This window comes from Atractosteus spatula, chromosome 11 (genome assembly GCF_055471065.1).
Source record: "Atractosteus spatula isolate fAtrSpa1 chromosome 11, fAtrSpa1.hap1, whole genome shotgun sequence".
Taxonomy (NCBI): Eukaryota; Metazoa; Chordata; class Actinopteri; order Semionotiformes; family Lepisosteidae; genus Atractosteus; species Atractosteus spatula.
The window spans coordinates 37721551-37738985 of record NC_142716.1 but is presented as its reverse complement, the minus strand read 5'-3'; the positions used below and the strand labels follow the sequence as shown (position 1 = coordinate 37738985).

The 17435-nt window shown below is 38.1% G+C and overlaps 1 protein-coding gene across 1 annotated transcript in view; it reads right to left on the bottom strand.

Moving 5' to 3' along the window:
• Positions 1-5428: 5428 nt before the first annotated feature.
• The window catches only part of nherf1b (NHERF family PDZ scaffold protein 1b), a 67635-nt gene continuing 55628 nt past the window's right edge, over positions 5429-17435 (bottom strand). The window contains exons 4-6 of the mRNA XM_088926874.1: positions 17244-17287; positions 9186-9302; positions 5429-7847 (exon numbers count right to left, since the gene is read on the bottom strand). Of these exons, the coding sequence (XP_088783000.1) occupies positions 7692-7847; positions 9186-9302; positions 17244-17287 (317 nt within the window). The 3' untranslated portion in view covers positions 5429-7691. The remainder of the gene's footprint in view (positions 7848-9185; positions 9303-17243; positions 17288-17435) is intronic.

The window sequence follows — 17435 nt, the reverse complement described above, 5'->3', positions numbered from 1 at the left end:
GGGCCAATAAGGAATTTGGTCAGGATGCCGGAGTTACACCCCAACTCTTTTTGAGAAACGCTCTGGAATTTTTAATGACCATAGAGAGTCAGGACCTCGGTTTTACAGTACGTCTCATCCGAAGGACGGTGTCTTTTTACAGTATAGAGTCCCCGCCACTATACTGGGGCATTAGGACCCACAAAGACCGTAGGGTGAGCACCCCCTATGACCCCACTAATACCTCTTTCAGCAGCAACCTTAGTTTTAACAAGGAGCTCACCCATCGAGGTACTAACCAGGCTCACACCTGCTTAGCTTCAGTGTGTTGCCAGTTGTGAGGCTGCTGGCAACTGGCTGGATGGATATACAAAGCTTACTTTTCTTCCCAGGCATACAGCAACAAAGCCTTACACTGAATGGTATGTGCAATTTGTTCCTCCACATCCTCTTGTAAGTGAAATCTGTTTAACTTTTGAAAAGAATATAGCTAAATCTCCAGATCTCAAATAGATGATCTGACTGTACTGTTGCATCACAGTGTAATCAGCAGCAGTTAAAAAATGCACTCACAGCTTTGAAGAAGCAATGAAACCTTGTTAACTCTTCCGCTCTCACCTCAATTTTTCTTTTTCTGTCGCAAATAACAGCATCACTACACTTACTGTAGGTTGCGGAAGTGCCAGAGCAAGGGTTAGGCTTTGAAGATCACTTAGACAGTTTGTGATGCATTTCCTGTGTATATGAAATGCAGGAAAAGTGTTGTTTTGTTATTTCTTTGAAAAATCCATTTTTGGCTAAGCCACGCGCCTGTCAATCAAATCTGGTCAAAAATCAAAAGATTGAAAACACTCTTTCTACATGCTAAATTCTCTAGTATCTTGCATTTATACCCGAAAAATGCCATAAGTTAAGCTATATTTCAGTGTTTTTTGTACTCCTGACCTGCAGACGGCCCCAGACATGTTCATTTCTATTTGACATACCAGCAGCAGGCAATCCGAAAAACAAAAAGTGGAAAAAGAAAGCCGATTCTCAGCAGTTACTTTTAAAAGGTCATCAAACTGCTACATTAAGCATTTTTGACTACTTTGGAATCATTTGGGTAAATGTTTAAACAGAGCTTTTCAAGGCAAGGTTTTCTTGATCTACAGTATGTTCCGGAAGTGCCCAAGCTAGGGTTAGGGTTAGGGTTTGAACAACACCTAGACATTTTGTGTTGCATTTGCTGTGCTCTAGGACGTATGAGAAATGCAGGAAAAGTTGTGTTTTGTTATTTCGTTGAAAAAGTAATTTGGCCCAATTTTGCCGTTTTTGCTAAGCCGCGCGCCTGTCAATCAAATCTGGTCAAAAATCAAACGTTTGAAAACACTCTTTCTACGTGCTAAATTCTCATGTTTCTAGCATTTCTACCCCAAAAATACCATAAATTAAGCTATATTTCAGAATTTTTTGTACTCCTGACCTGCAGACGGCCCCAAACATGTTCATTTTTATTTCCCATACCAGCAGCAGGCAAAGTGAAAAACAAATAGTGGAAAATGAAAGCCGATTCTCAGCAGTTACTTTTAAAAGGTCATCAGACTGCTACATTAAGCGTTTTGGACTACTTTGGAATCATTTGGGTAAATGTTTAAACAGAGCTTTTCAAGGCAAGGTTTTCTTGATCTACAGTATGTTCCGGAAGTGCCCAAGGTAGGGTTAGGGTTAGGGTTAGAACAACACCTTGACATTTCGTGTTGCATTTGCTGTGCTTTTGGACATATGAGAAATGCAGGAAAAGTGTTGTTTTGTTATTTCTTTGAAAAAGTAATTTGGCCCAATTTTGCCGTTTTTGTTAAGCCGCGCGCCTGTCAATCAAATCTGGTCAAAAATCAAACGTTTGAAAACACTCTTTCTACGTGCTAAATTCTCTTGTTTCTAGCATTTCTACCCGAAAAATACTATAAGTTAAGCTATATTTCAGTGTTTTTTGTACTCCTGATCTGCAGACGGCCCCAGACATGTTCATTTTTATTTGCTATACCAGCAGCAGGCAATGCGAAAAACAAATAATGGAAAAAGAAAGCCGATTCTCAGCAGTTACTTTTAAAAGGTCATCAAACTGCTACATTAAGCATTTTGGGCTAATTTGGAATCATTTGGGTAAATGTTTAAACAGAGCTTTTCAAGGCAAGATTTTCGTCATTCTTTAAATAGGAAGTTGCTCACTAATTACAACATGACTCCAGCTCTATAAATAACAATTAACAACCTGTACTATATCACTGTAGAAGTTTAACATCTTTCTTCAGCTTTAAGATGTGTGACTGTGGACTTTTTGGGAAATGCCTTTGTAAAAGCCTAAGTTTTATATTGTAAGATGTATTCTGGATACTGTATGACTTTGCTTTCTGTGTGGCAGTTGGAAAAGGGCCCAATGTTGACATAACACAGCAGCACAGGATCATCTTAACCTTTCAGTCTCAGTATTGCTGCAATCAAAATAGTTCATTTACTTGTGCCAAATGATATCATTTAGGAATAGTGAACTTAGGAATCTATTTTAATGTGTAGTGTTGTAACGGACTGTGATTTGCAAGAATTACATGTTTCAAATTTCCAAATTTCCATGCACCTAAATCTGTAAGCCAACAAAATACATGGATCAGGAGTTTGAAACGAGCAGATAATGTGTTATTGCCTGTGTTTGATTATTAATTTGTAAGAGCCTCATTTTTTAGCTTTCGAAAGGTTTTACACGCAAATGCTACAGGTCCCTTCCATCTGCAACAATTATCAAACTTTACAGCCTACAGAACTACTCTCACAATGGGGAAAAAAATAAAATGGAAAAGTAGAAAAACATTGAAGGCATTAAAATAGTCTGCATTAACCACTAACACAAAAGCAGCTTTTTGTGTGAGACTGAATTGGGTACTACTGTACCTTTGATTCTATAATAACCGTGCTCCACCTAGTGGCTTAACTGTTGAATGTTTTTTAATTCATGTTATTATGGCATTATTGCTAAAGAAAAAAAACTTTAAAATAATTCCTTGTCTTTTCTAGCAATTCATCTCAGAGATTGCAATAAGCTTTATATGTATTAATGTTCTGATTTTAAATTACAAAAGTAAAACCAATAGGAAAACATGATTGCAAACTACACTTTACTGCTGGCAGTTTCATTTGAGCCAGGCAAGCTATAGTTCAATTAGTAGAATAAATTACTCTACATCTGTTCCAATCTGCTCACAAAATGATACAAATATGATTAGTTAATTTCTGTGATAGGCTAATATATTTGGGATTAATACATTTTCAAGTAGCAAGACAGATGACTGTAAGCCAAAATGTCAGAATTGGATGTTAGGTAGACAGGTCATCATTGTATCTGTCTTGATATGCAACAAAGTTTAGGATGAGCACTAAACTGTCTTAACAAAACTGCGTTTTCATACTACGATAACCCTGAAATAGCCAGTTTACTACTTCGAATGTGTTAAGATAAAGGAATTCTAACAAGATTAAATGTTATTGATCTGTTAAGTTTAATATTCATACAACCTTTCAAAATTTCTGCCCAGCAGCTAGTCTTTTCTGTGTATACTGCAAGCAGCTACTTATTTTAAAATATGAAACAAAAATACTCACCTTAATTTCTAATGGTACTGTATGATTGAGTTTGTGTGATAAACATTTTATTACTTGGCAAATAATAACTGTTCTGTACAAATATCATTTGTTGATAATTTGTGGTGTTGTTGGTCCACTCTTTATACTGCGAACTGATAAAGAGTTAAATCCAATGTACCAGTCTCTGAATGCCAATTTACACAAGCTTAAAACTAGAAAAACTATGGACATAATGTATTAGATGCTAAAATAATTATATATACAAATAAAAAGGAAAACTGGATTCCAAGAGTTTGAATACCCATTGGCCATACTGAAATACACATTTTCAAGACAAACACAAAGATCTAAAATATTGCCTAACATCCAGTTTAGTAATCACAGAATGAGATTTACATATCTTAAACTTAACTGGGCAAACAATAATTAGTATAAAAAGGTTAATTTCTATGGCACAGCTTTTGAATGCCCCTGCACACCACTATAAAGTTTAAATGTTTCACCTGTTGTTCATTTTAATGTATTTCATGGAATTTATTATCCCGTGAGAAAGTGAAGAGTTTAAAAAAAGATGTTATTAATTCTAATGTTGTTTTAAGTGGTAACCATTAAAAAAACAAAAATTTGATTAGCAATCTAAGACCATGCCCTTTTCCCTTACGAAGATCAACACTCCAGCAGTAGGTCAGTGACCTGGCCTGGGAGAGACTCTCCATATTTATTGGTCGATGAAATTCCTCCCTCCCAATGAACAAGACATACTATTGTACTTGCAAGATTTCACTGGCCTTCAGGGATATGTCCGAGAAGTATTTTTTTTAGCCTTTCCAAACCCTGGCTGCCCAGCAACCCTGTATTGGATAAAGCAGTTAGAAAATGAATGAGTTGGATTTTTGCCCCAGGGTCTTCATCATAAAGCTTTTTTTTTTTGCAATGGCAAATGCTTATTGCCCTTTTTAAGGGAAAGGGGTATAATTGATCCTAACTAATTCCATTTAGTAGATGTTTCAGGAACCTGACGTTCCATCTTCATGAGCCGTGTTGTGCCATCCAGACAGTCCAACCTCAACATCATGCTAAACTCTGAGACACTGGTGGGCTGCCTCCTCCAAGACACTCCGATCAAGGTGAAATCAAACCCGTTATTGGAAAGGAAGGCAATATCTGCTAAAACATCAAGAATCAGCTTACCTGGAAATGGTGATACAGGTAAGAAAAGATGACTTCAATAGGAATGCATGACTATTTTGTGTGGCAATGTGTACAAGAAAAGTGGAGCCAGTAACACTAGCTCTCAGTTAGAGAAACAATTATGGGAGATAACTTATGGGCATGCACACAACTCCATAGGAATTCAGTCCTCAAACACGCTTCATTACTGACACTGCAGGTTTGTATTAATACAATACAGTAAAATAAGCAAGCCTGTGAGGACCTAATGCAAAGAAACAGAGCAATTTATAAACTGAAACAGTATAAATGAATTGTTTATAAAACTGCTGAGGCCTACATATTTCACTGAACAAAATAATTGAATAAAATGAGCTACATTTTAAAATGAAAAGGCATAGAAAGACCTTTTTTTATTTTTGAACCTCCTCTTTGTATCTTTTGGACACTGTTTATCACATGGTCTACTCTGACTTAGGCCACTCAGATTTTTGTCCAATCTTTTGTGAACCTGCCTTATAAACGTTCTCCAAAGTCAGTGTGCCTACCACTGTGATAGAGACTGTACCTGACATGCTGTCCCAACAATTCACAATATGTTTAAAGAAATCACAAAACATCAAACAACCACACTGCTCCCAGAAGACATAATACAAGAATATTTATGGATTTCATCTAAATTTTATTAATCCTCTCATTAATATACAAATAATACAGTCTCCCTGTCACCGTCCTAAAATTTAACTCATAACAAGAATGTTGGCAAACAAATTTAGCCTTGCAGTGCTGTGGTAGGTTTCTTACTAATCTCCAGACTAAGAGAAACTTGAAAAATAAGCAAAAGCATCATTTAACACCATTTAACCGCAACAAAAATACTTATTTCACTAATCTAGTAATTGAATGAAAACAAAATGTAGAAATGATCTCTCAATTTTCAAGACAATAGGAAAAACTGTAAAAAAACAAAACAAACCAAAGATAATTCCACATAAGAAGTGAACACAGGACAGGTTCAAAAACACCACAGTATATTTGTTTTTGGTTACTTTATCAATTGCTGCGAGCCTTGGGTTGGGTAAAGCTGACTAAACAAATTCAACAGTCCAATTTTGGTCCAACAACCATTGTGTTCCAGTGGTTTGATTGTCAAAAAACAATAGCTACCCTTACCTAAGTAAGGCAAAAAAAGTTCATTTATGAGCTTCTTCAGATCACTTCCAAAGTTGTTTTCATTTGTTAAACTTTTTTTTTATTACCATACTGTGCAGAGAAAAGGGTTTATTATCAAAGTACTGTTAAAACGAAAACCTACAGTAAGCTCTTTCACTGAGTTATTGGACACTGTAATGGTATTACTTTCAAACTTTTGTAGATTGTGAAAAACAAGCAATAAGTAACTAAATATTACAAAGGCAGAATGGGAACAGTTCCAGTCTGCAGCCACACAGGCATGTTCAAATGCTGAAATGATATAGCGGATTAGCAAATACTGCCAGAAAAATTAAATGTGCATTCCATATATATACAATATCAGAACTCTCCAGAAGATTAAAAACAGATTCTGTAGGATGCACTGTAAAAATGCCCACAATAACCCCCCTCTGTAAAATGGGGATTTCACAAAGTGGAGGAGTTTTTCAAATTTTAGATGCGATCACCCCTGGTTTCCTTGTCATTCTTGTGCTGTTCCTTACATTCTTGTACATTACATCACCTTGTTTTAAACATGCACTGTAATCACTTTTTCTTATTCAACATTGCTCTTAATCTTTCATTACAACTACTAGCACACACTGCGGAATCTAACAGGAGGGTCCTGAACAATCAGTGACTGAATTGAACTGAACCCCTTTCTGCCCCAGACCTGTTTCTGAAGTAGATGCTGGAGTGAGCCATTTCTATTCTTGATGCTCTAGGAAACCACTCAGTCAGTCCCCAATTACAGTAAGGGCTGAACACTTAATTTACTACCTTCTAAAACAAATTTTAAAATATCTTAAAATGTTTTTAAATATGTTGATGCAAAGAAAGCTTAATTTTATTATCTATCCCACCCCACATTTAAGGAGCAAAAGAGGACTATAAAATCGGAAAATACAAAAATGAAAATTATTGAAGGTTACAAATCAGCAGGTTAGCCATTTCTTTAAGGGTGTTCAACCTCAACTGCAGCAATCACAAGTTAAACAGATGCTAACACCTAAACCTACACATTAAAAAATAAAAATGAAAAAACAAAACATGGGGTAGGAATCGGCTCAGTAATTTCAAGGAACTTTCATCAACAGAAAAGAAAGAAAGAGTGGCTGTCCTACGGACTGGGAATGGCTGGGCGTGTTACTTTTTCCAAGAAAGCATGGCTCAATTAAAAAAAAGGGAAAGACGAGTCAAAATGTTACTGAGACCCTGCAAGCAAGGTCTTAAATAAAGCTTAAATAACAGAAAATGAGATTTCTACAAAAATAAAGGTTATGAAATACGAGGTCCTGCTCCAAGAACTCCTCCAACACAAAGAGCACACATTCAACACAATCCTTCGATAGGGCGTGAGTGATCAGCACACAGTGGTTCCATTCCAATACAGTGGTTAAAAGCCCTAAGGCTTTTGAACACTTTCAGCTCTCAATTCTCACAACTCCTTTTCACCAAAATACTATATTGATCGTTTACATATGATATTGATATATATTTATATACTGTATATATATATAGATTCTCTTCCGATAATTTCTTAGATTTTTTTTCACATTTTCTTTAGAAATACTGCGAATGTCTTCTCTTCTTCATTGAATGCTTAATATCACACGAGTATTAAAAAAAGGCGAAAAATTAAACTTTGTCTTTCAATTTGGGGAAAGAAATCATGAAAAAGAACAGATCTGTGCTGGTCTGAAAAACCCAGGAAGCCGGCGGCTTCAGTTTTATAGGTTGCTGAACAGTTCGTTTTTCTTGCTCCAGTCCATCTGCGGCGCCCTCTTGTTGGAGCGCTTCTGGTGCGCCCGCTCCTTGGCCTGCTGCAGAGACATGGTGAGGCTCAGCGCCGGGTCGCCTCCAGACTCCTTCTCCGCGGGCTTCACCTGGGTGCCGGAAAATAAAACCGCATTCTTTTAATTTTCTCGCCGAGCCCCTGAAAAATGGTTTATTCTCTAGGAACAACGCCATCCACAAATTAAGCACATTGAAAGTCTTATATAGAGTGTTTCAGTCACAATAGCTTTGGCTGAACCCCATGGGCTGGGTCCACTGGACGAGGAGGCTGGGACCCCCTGCAGGGTGAGGAGTGACCAAGGGGCAGCTGCACAGGTTGTTCAGGTTCAAGTTTATTTGTCATTCCAGCCATATACAGGAACACAGAGGAGCTAGATATTGTTCTCCAGGTCTACGGTGCGAAAACAGACAATGCTGACATAGATGGGGTGGTGGAGGGATGCAGAAGATGAATGTGAAGGAGAGAAGGGGAGAAAGTACAGTATTTATAAAAATATACATTTATATTTATTCCTTTTTTATGTGAGGAAATGATGTCAGGAATGATTACAGATTACTAACAGGTGAGGTTGACTGAACCTGGCTGTTGTCATCTGTCCTGAACATTCATTTTAAAACTTCATTCCAACATTGGAATAAGTAAAGGTTAATTCCACATTGACAATACAAAGGAGAAACAACGTTTTGGCTGTAGAATCTTCATAAGGGTCACACGGCTGTAGAACCTTCTACAGGGGCCAAAACACTTTCTTCTGTCTTCTTTTCAGCATATTTTAACCTTTACTTGCTCTTTTGCAGCCAAAGTACACTCCCTGCTCGACCGTCATTTGTGGGCACCTTCCAACACAACAGATTTTGGCAGTCTTGAGACCAGCTTTCATTTCATATTCTCCTCTTTTAGGTATTAAAAACTGGATCCTGCACAATAGGGTCCCGCACAAGTAAAAATACTTACAATACGTACAAACAATGCATTACAAATACAAATACCATTATATAGTATAGGGAAGCAACAGTTCACTACAAAAAGTTGACTTAAGAGCTCTGTTTTTTAGAGCACTACACCGTTGCTGGGTAGGCCAGTGTTAGAGGAACCATGGTCTGGGAACAAGAAACACTTAAAATGATCTAATTAATAAATCTGATTGAATGATCTAATTAATAACTTTTTTTCAAAAAAGCTAAAATGTTCTTGGCTAGAAAAGATAACATTACTAGTAGTGTTGGCATTGGATCAGAGCTCTTCTCCCAGTGTATTCAAAGTCCTGTGCAGTGTAGGGCTGTGCTCTGGAGGCATCAGTGGGGGTACTTTACCACTTCGTATAGGGAGTGCCTGCAGTGCCACAGAGACAGCCCTCGGTTTTTAGTCCTAATTAGTTTTTTTGGCCTGAAAATGTGTTCAATCCAAAAACAGCACAGACTCTTACCTCTGGGGTGGGTGTGCTGGCAGGGATCCCTGTGAGGGATGTGTTGGAGGAAGCGTTAGAAGACGTCGGGCTGACCGACACCTTGGGCTCTGGCTCCTTAGCCACCTTCCCATTGGCCTGGTCAAGAGGAGGACACAGGAAGCACAACAGGATATAAATGACAGTTTAGGTTTCCACCTTGTGTTGAAAAAAATAAAATTGTTTTAGGTGATATGAGAGTTTTTTGAGAAAAGAATGGACACAAGGATTTGTTGAGGTACTTTTCTGTCCAACGGGCAATGATCAAAGCAAGAAGATAAGCGGGGATCACACATTCTACTCCAAAGGCAGTTATTAGACACCATCAACATTTCAGCACACATTTCAGGCCTTCAGGCCTGATGACAGCATCTAATTTGTTCTGGGGTGGAGACTGTAGGTCCTGTTCATCTTATTGCTCTGAGGTGACCACGACAACAGCTCACAATTTGTATTCAAAGGTTTAGTGATGAACAAATACAATATTGAAATCTCTTGATTGAACTCTCTTGGTTGAGGTGGCTCTTGGCCATGTGGAGTGGTGTCAGGACCTCCCAAGCAGAGTGACCTGCTGGATTTAAAGAGCTCTGATGGAGGTCGCATGATAATGAACAGTAAACATGGAAAAGACTGATAAATGTTCCATACTATATTTATACCTGAGGGGCTTTGGAGTTTGGGATCATCTCCTCTTTTGAACAGCCATTTCTAAGCATCATACTACTTCTTTCCATATATCAAGCAACTCACAGGCTTCAACAGAATTTGTTTTTGGATATTTCATTAGCCTGATTCAAAATATTATGCTTAGAAGCAAAAGTGGCACATTCAATGACAAAATCAAATCTTTGTACGTTTGTCCAAAAGGAGGGTGATGATGGCTCAATACAGAGAAACATACATAAAAATAGAGTGAAAAACATACAGTAGAAAGTAAAACTACGGTACAGCCTGTTTCACTTGGCTGTGCACCTAGAAGAATTAATTGCCTGACCTTATAACATTGTCAGGTAACTCTGCCCCAATATAGACACAGGATGGGACCGGCTAAAAGAAAAAGAAGAAAAATGACCTCACGCTTGGGTACAATCCCCTCCAGGACTGTGGGTGTACTGATCCTGCCCTTCCAGGGGTAGCCCTGCTGGTCCTCTTCGGGGGGGGGGTGCTCAGTGTGCCTTTAAAGAGCACCCGCAGCTGCAGCTCATCTTTGATTAGTGCGTGCAGCTGTGATTCCTAAGGCAAGGCATCGCTCCTGCTCCAGGGCTCCGCCTCCACACTGAACACGCCCCTCGTATGTAATACCACACCATACAAAATCCGCACAGATAGCAACCTTGGTACAGAAATGAACCTAAGGCCCCAGCACTGCAAGGTAGCAATGCTAACTGTTGAGCTTTAAATAACTAAAATACAAATTTTAGGGTCTCTTTGTCTCGCAACCTGCCAGAAGATAATGGAGATGCAAAGTGGAGCTGAATCTGAATTTATGGCCATTGTAAAACTGATAAAGAAGACTTCTCTTTCCAATGCTGAATCAAAAACGGACTTCCATGTGGAGAGAGACATGTGAGATGGGTACAAAGACTGTTTTGAAATCAGAAAAGGGTATTCTGATGGACCAGCTTGAACAAACCCCAACAAACAACAAAGAGTTAAAGTTATAATCGAAGAAGTAATACCAGAATGGCAGAGCTAAAATTTAAAACATAGATTTATTAAAAATGTGCTTGATATATGTATCCCAACAAAAAGGCCAAAAGTTTTCTTTTTCAAAAGACCAGGTATTTTGTAAAGCACTAAATCACATCTATTGTACCCCTCTTCTTTATAGGATAATGCACTGTTATATAACATAGCACCTTAGTTTTAGCTACATCTGAACCTGGTTCTTAAAGTTATACTTACCCTTTCACACATAACTGTAAGATTGGGTTAATTTTGAAATGGAACATCATGTACTGTATATATAGTAATTGTGATTTTTCTAATGTTAATAACTTCATAGAGGAATTTTACAGGTTATTGCTGCAAGTTTTGTTACAATTTTTCTTTCAAAAAGGGGAAGGTTTTTTGGGTAAAAAGTATTATCAAAAAAATAAAAGCCTAACTTGTGAATGATCAAGAAAACAGAACATTCAAGTCTGGTTTAGCAAATGACAGATGAAACACTAGTGGCACTGAACCTTCTGGAAGCTGTTCTGACAGCATTCCTCCACAAGGGGGAAGAGTGCTGTCAAAAACTGCTGCCAGGCAATTCAGCACATTACAACAGCTCTCACTGGAGCACCAACACTCAGCTGTGCACTACAGTGCAAACAGTGACCTTACATTTCACAAGCCTGCAAAAACAGCTTTGCAGTCCCACAGTTCTGAGAGTGGTGAGGCTTAATGGTTTTAATCCCATACAAAATCTGGAATTAAAGGGTCTCCAATCCCTCTATGACAAAACAGCACTCATCTTCTGCTCTCCTGCTGCTTGGACTACAGAGCCATTTGTAAGACCTTACATTAAGGATTAGCAGACTGTCAACTGCAACTACTGGTTAAACTCAGACTGCTACAAAATGTTCTTCTGGGTCTTCTAAGCACGTACTAGTTAGTCTCCCTTATAACACACTCTGATAAATTGGAATCAAGACAAAACAAAGTTTGGTCAAAGTTAAATTTGTACAGAAAAAATCTATCTGGACTGTTTTTTGGAAATATTTGTCTATGACTACAGTATTACCACATCCACTCAGTATGGAACAGTTTTCTCATTTTAAATTCTATATTGTACTGTATATGGGCACTATATAAATATTAAATGCTATAAGATTTACAAATAGTACTGTAAAATTCTTTATGTCCTAAACACAAAATTAATTTGCCTAAACCTGAATTGTACTGTACATGCATACAATACGACATCACAAAATCCGCTGTCGTTACAAGTTGATTGTCAGCTGGACATTTTCACATACATACAGTACAATATTACATAATGAAATGCAAGATCTTACCATACAATTTGAAAGTTACAAAAGTGAATAAAAATGCCATCTGAAAATCTTGGTTTTCATATGACAAAGTCTAATTACTTTATATAGTACTGAAGTGAACAAGGTAAAAGACAAAACACAGGTTTTTGTGCATGTAATGTGCAGTGTAAGCATAGTGCGAGATACACTGAACAACCGCTCAGTTGCCTTTAAACTATTGAATGTGCTGCATTTGACATTAACAGTCACATACGATTTTCAAGCCATAGGCTAGACATCTCTTGGACACTCCAGACCTCTGCATTTATTGGACATCCTTTCCCTTTTTTAGTTCATTGTATTGAGCATTTCCTCATTTCCTGTATATACTGTATATATCATATCCATACAGTAAAGTGAAAACAATAAAGGCCTTTTTTCTGCCTTTATTTCTCAGATAAGAAGCACCTTAGTTCTGCTTATTGAATGGGAATTGTTGAGCGTCTTTGCAATTAAAAGATGAACAAAGTAAGGTGAGCGGTTTCTGGATGGGGAACAGGAAGAAAACTGCTGTTTACTCTTTGAAGGTGGTGGGGGTGGCTGGGTTGAAATTTGCAGAGTCATTAAAGTTAGTTAAAAAATCTTTTTTCAATGTTCTGAAAAGAAATTCCAGTTCTATTCTACTTATTTTTCCATTGACATCATGTTTTTGGTAAACAAATTTGACTGTTGAAGATGTCTACAAGAGTAAAGTATTTCTTAAGGTTGCAGAAGTGCAGCTGAGCACAACAGGCCCGTTAAAGAGAAAAACAACGTTTCCTCACAATGCCCCTGGCCCTGTTTCATAACTAATCCTTTCCTAATGAATTTAAAGGGACTTTTAATCTTTCACCACTAAGCACTCTTAAGAAAAGAGCTTTGTTTATGCGACTGAGCCTAGTAGAAATGAAAATGTAATCTAGTAAAGGCCAAATGTTCCTATGCATTGGACACAACTACCTCACTGAAACAACTGGTTATGAGACCATCTTGCTTTGTGTATGAAAATATTTCAGAAGACTGTCACTGACCTCCCCTTCTTTACTTGTGGCCATCTTAAAACTAGCAACAAGCACATTAAGGAGTGCGAATACGCAATGTTCGTGATGTCCAGCAGGCTGTGTGTATAAATAAGGCAGTCTGTTCTTGGCAAGAACTAAACAAAAGCTGAGGCCTGAGCTGTCTGAACCCCAAGACCTCAATGCTAACTGCGGTGCCGTTTGGCTGGTGTTTGAGTGATAATATTGTGGCACACTGCTTTCCAGTATTCTGTATGTCGCAATTCTAAGGGGATTATATATTGAAATACCATTTAGGGATTAGGGAAATAAGGATTAGAGCAATGCAGCCTCAGTATCATTAACACTTTCATTACTTACAGGCAGAAGGTCAGTTTTATTTTTTAAATTTCTTTGATTTTCATCTGTTAGTGCAATTATTTGCTCTACATTTTTGTGGGAAAATGAAAATCTTTTGAAAAGGTCTTTTGTTGGATTTGATATGTACAGGCTCTTGCAAATCAATATAAAAACATCTTAAAACTGCTGCAAATTAATTTGTCTTCACTGCAGTATGTAAAAATGCATTTTGCTACTTCATTAAACCATGATACTGCTATACTTCAAAAATACTTAAGGTTACTGGTATTGCACAATTGTTTAACATGACTAGAAGATTGTTTACCAACTTAATTCAAACCTGAACATTAACTTCAAACCTGCATAGACCAACAGACCTGAAAATAAAGCACAAAGTTTCTCTGCAGACAAGTAGAAAGGTGAAATTTTAACTACTATGACACACGAATAAGTTTCTTGGTTACTGGCAGATCTGTTATGAAGAACTGCTCTCCAGAGTGGTCTAAAATAGACAATGATAAACCCCAGCTTCAGCCACTGCTGTATATTCTGAATGGTGATGGCTGTCATGTTATTTGCATTTCTGTTGCCGTATCTGAGACTGGGAAAGTACCACTGTTCACCTGGTACAGTATACAAACAGGGCCTTTCAGTAGTGTAGAGGCACACAAAACAGAATAAAACCAAAAGGGCCAAATATATCCTGACTCTGGTATTTGCGCGTTCATCATTCAGACAAACGTTTCTGTATCTAATCTTATCTAGAGAAAATTCACTCTCAGACTCCCACTTCCCCACTTCTGGCAACTGGCAGATTTCCTTTTGACAGGTGCCAGCCCCACATTCACCCTGGGTTACCTGCTGTTAATTCCTAGGGATCATCCAGGCTTTACTGCTCCACAAACTGGGAACTGCTAGCCTCTTGCTTCAGTTACTAGCAAGTATGGTAGGTGGGAGCACAACAGAAACACACTCAGATGTGCACTGGAATTTATATAATATTAGGGTCAGTCTTATGAAACAGATGTCGTATCTAACCTCTAATTTATCATTTGTACAACATGTATAGTTGGGTAATTGCAATGTAATCATATAAGAGTATGTTTGTAACTCTTAAGTCGGCATGTAAGTTTTACAGGACACTAACCCCTACGCTTGTGCAAAACCGCAATTCAAGTCACCAAGACAGACAGGAATTTCAGTTGGGGAACCAAAGAGCATAATTGTTCTGCTAACTTAGTGTGAAAAAGGAACATAGCCAGGCTTCCTTGTGTTATAGATAAATTGGAATTAAACTTACATAATGAGACACCACAATGAGGTGTCATTTTAAATCCATTAATCCAGTATTTCAAAGCGGAAGCTCTGATTGGCTAGGGGTTGAGGTAACAGTTACCAAGGCGAACAAAAATCTGGGTACAATTTTGGACTTCATGATAGAAGAGGTACTGGTGCTCAGGAATCGGTCTAGAGAAGAGCAACCAGATGATTTCCAGGTCTTTAAGGAATGCCCTACACTGACAGGCTGAAAGAACCAAACCTTTTTAGTCTTTAACAAAGAAGACTACAAGTATCCTGATACAAGTATTCAAAATAGGATTCAAAAAGTATCCTCAAAAACACTGACAAAGTCAGTGCATTTCTCCAGAATGAGGAGCGAAACACAAACCAGAGGGCACAAGTGGAAACTACTGTATGTGGAAATGTATTTAAAACCAAGTATATGAGGGACTTCTTTACCCAGAAAGGTTGTTGGATCATGGAACAAGCAAACCAGCCGTGTTGTTAAAGTCAATAACCCGGATTTCTTTCAAGAAGTGGGATAGACCTAACAGCATCCTCTTATTTGAAAATTTTCTTATGTAGTTATGGTATGAAATTCAGAAAAAATAATCAGGCTTTAAATTCCAATTTAATTTCTGCTGTGCTACCTGCCCTCTTGTGATCGTGTGAGTTTCCTCTGGGTGTTTCAGTTTCTTCCCATAGTCCAAAAACATACTAGTTGGTTAATTGACACCTGAGAAAATTGCCCTGGTGTGTTTGTACCGTATCTGTGTGTGCCCTGCGATGGACTGGGTTCAGTCGGGGTAAATCATCTTCCATTTATTTTCTCATATGCACTATTACTGTATGTTTCAATCAACAGAATCCTTAAATACTGTTTATAGTAGTATTGTGTTATGTGTTCAGACTAACAACATGAGAACATCCAATAGCTTTCATCTGTGGAAGCCTCAAGGCAGTGCAAATGGACTGCATATCTCGGAATGCAGACACAAGAACTCCCTACTGGCTTAAGAGGTGACGTAGTGGAACTCAAGGCCTGTTGCACAGCAATGGAATTTCTAATCTGCTGATAGAGCGCAAAAGAAGCGCAGAGACTTGGTCTTCTTCCTACCCCCCACATTTACTGTGCATGTTTCTCAGTCATGGCAAATGGCAAATAGGCATGAAGATTTATATACATCACTGTACATTCTTTTGGGCTTTTTGTGTTTTTAATCATTCTAGATACGGCAGTAAATTCCTCCTGCTTTCAGCTCTGATGTGAGGCCCCAAAAGGACAAGTATATGTGTTATACTGCAGATACTGCACACTGTTTTTTGCCATTTGTTTTTACTTTTCAGCATAGAATTAGTGTCTGTCTGACCCTTACAGTAAATGTGATGCCAGTACCACTTGTATTCTAGCTAGCAGTCTCAGATCCACACTAAGAAAACTAAAATCTTACAGAGAATACCACCCTGTCCACCATGTGACAACAGAATATACCTTTCGAAGCCAGTCTGGAATTTCAGGGGAGAAGCGGTTATCAGGAAACTTGGAGTGTCAGCCATGATGAACTGGTCATGAACTCTGGCATATAAGGAAAAAAAGCCTGTTGTTTGTGGAACCCCACCCCTGTTTTGAACAGTGTTGTTGCCCTCTGGGACCTCAGCAGCTTGTGTAATGTCCTCTTTCACAGGATGCCATCCCTGTCTTTGTTCCTCAACAGAACAAAGATTCAGCCTCAACTGGAACCTTCACACAGCACTAACAATAGGACATCTCTTTATAGATTAATGATAATTAACAGACAGAAAAAGAATCACTCGGCCTATTTATTCTGTGGATTAAACATTTTGAACAGAAGCTTTGTTCAAAATGTCCAGCAATATGGTTGCCCTCCTGGGGACTGTGCCTGACATACACACAGTGCAATACTTCTTGCCTAGTTCAGTTATTTGCTGAGAAGATGCCCGGAAAATGGGTGAATCTCAGCTGCTGATCTCATTGTGCACATTGCTTCTTCCTTCATATTACTGAAATGCTATGCCTAGCATGAATACAAAGTATGCTACTGTACATAGACTTGTAAGGTTATAAGAATACTGTTTTTCTCTAATAAAACAATGCTACAAAATATTTTTAAAATGAAAACAAAAAATATTTTATTCTGCCGAGCGTTTTATTAAATTGTCATGTGAAAGGATCGATGGTAATTTTGCAACTTACTTGCAACCCCGGCTCGTTAAAACTACCGGGAAATAAACCACATAGTACAGTCATGCGAATCTTATGTGCTGTAGGCAGGTTAATGGGCCTTGTGCATTATGTACTGTATGATATTTCCACCAGGACTGTCCAACAGTTTGTAGGATTGTTTCATAAATTCAATGTGAAAAATCAAACAAGCTCTTACCTTATCTTCAACATCTCCATTGACAACAGGCTCTGGCAAAGCTCCTGAAAGCAGACAGAATTTGGAGGTTAACACAACATAGCACAGACACTACTGTAGAGACACAGCACAGATGACAAAAGATGGCAGTGGTTTACAGTACACTAAACTAGAATAACTGAACAGCTATTCTGGTGAGAAAAACATGGGGTA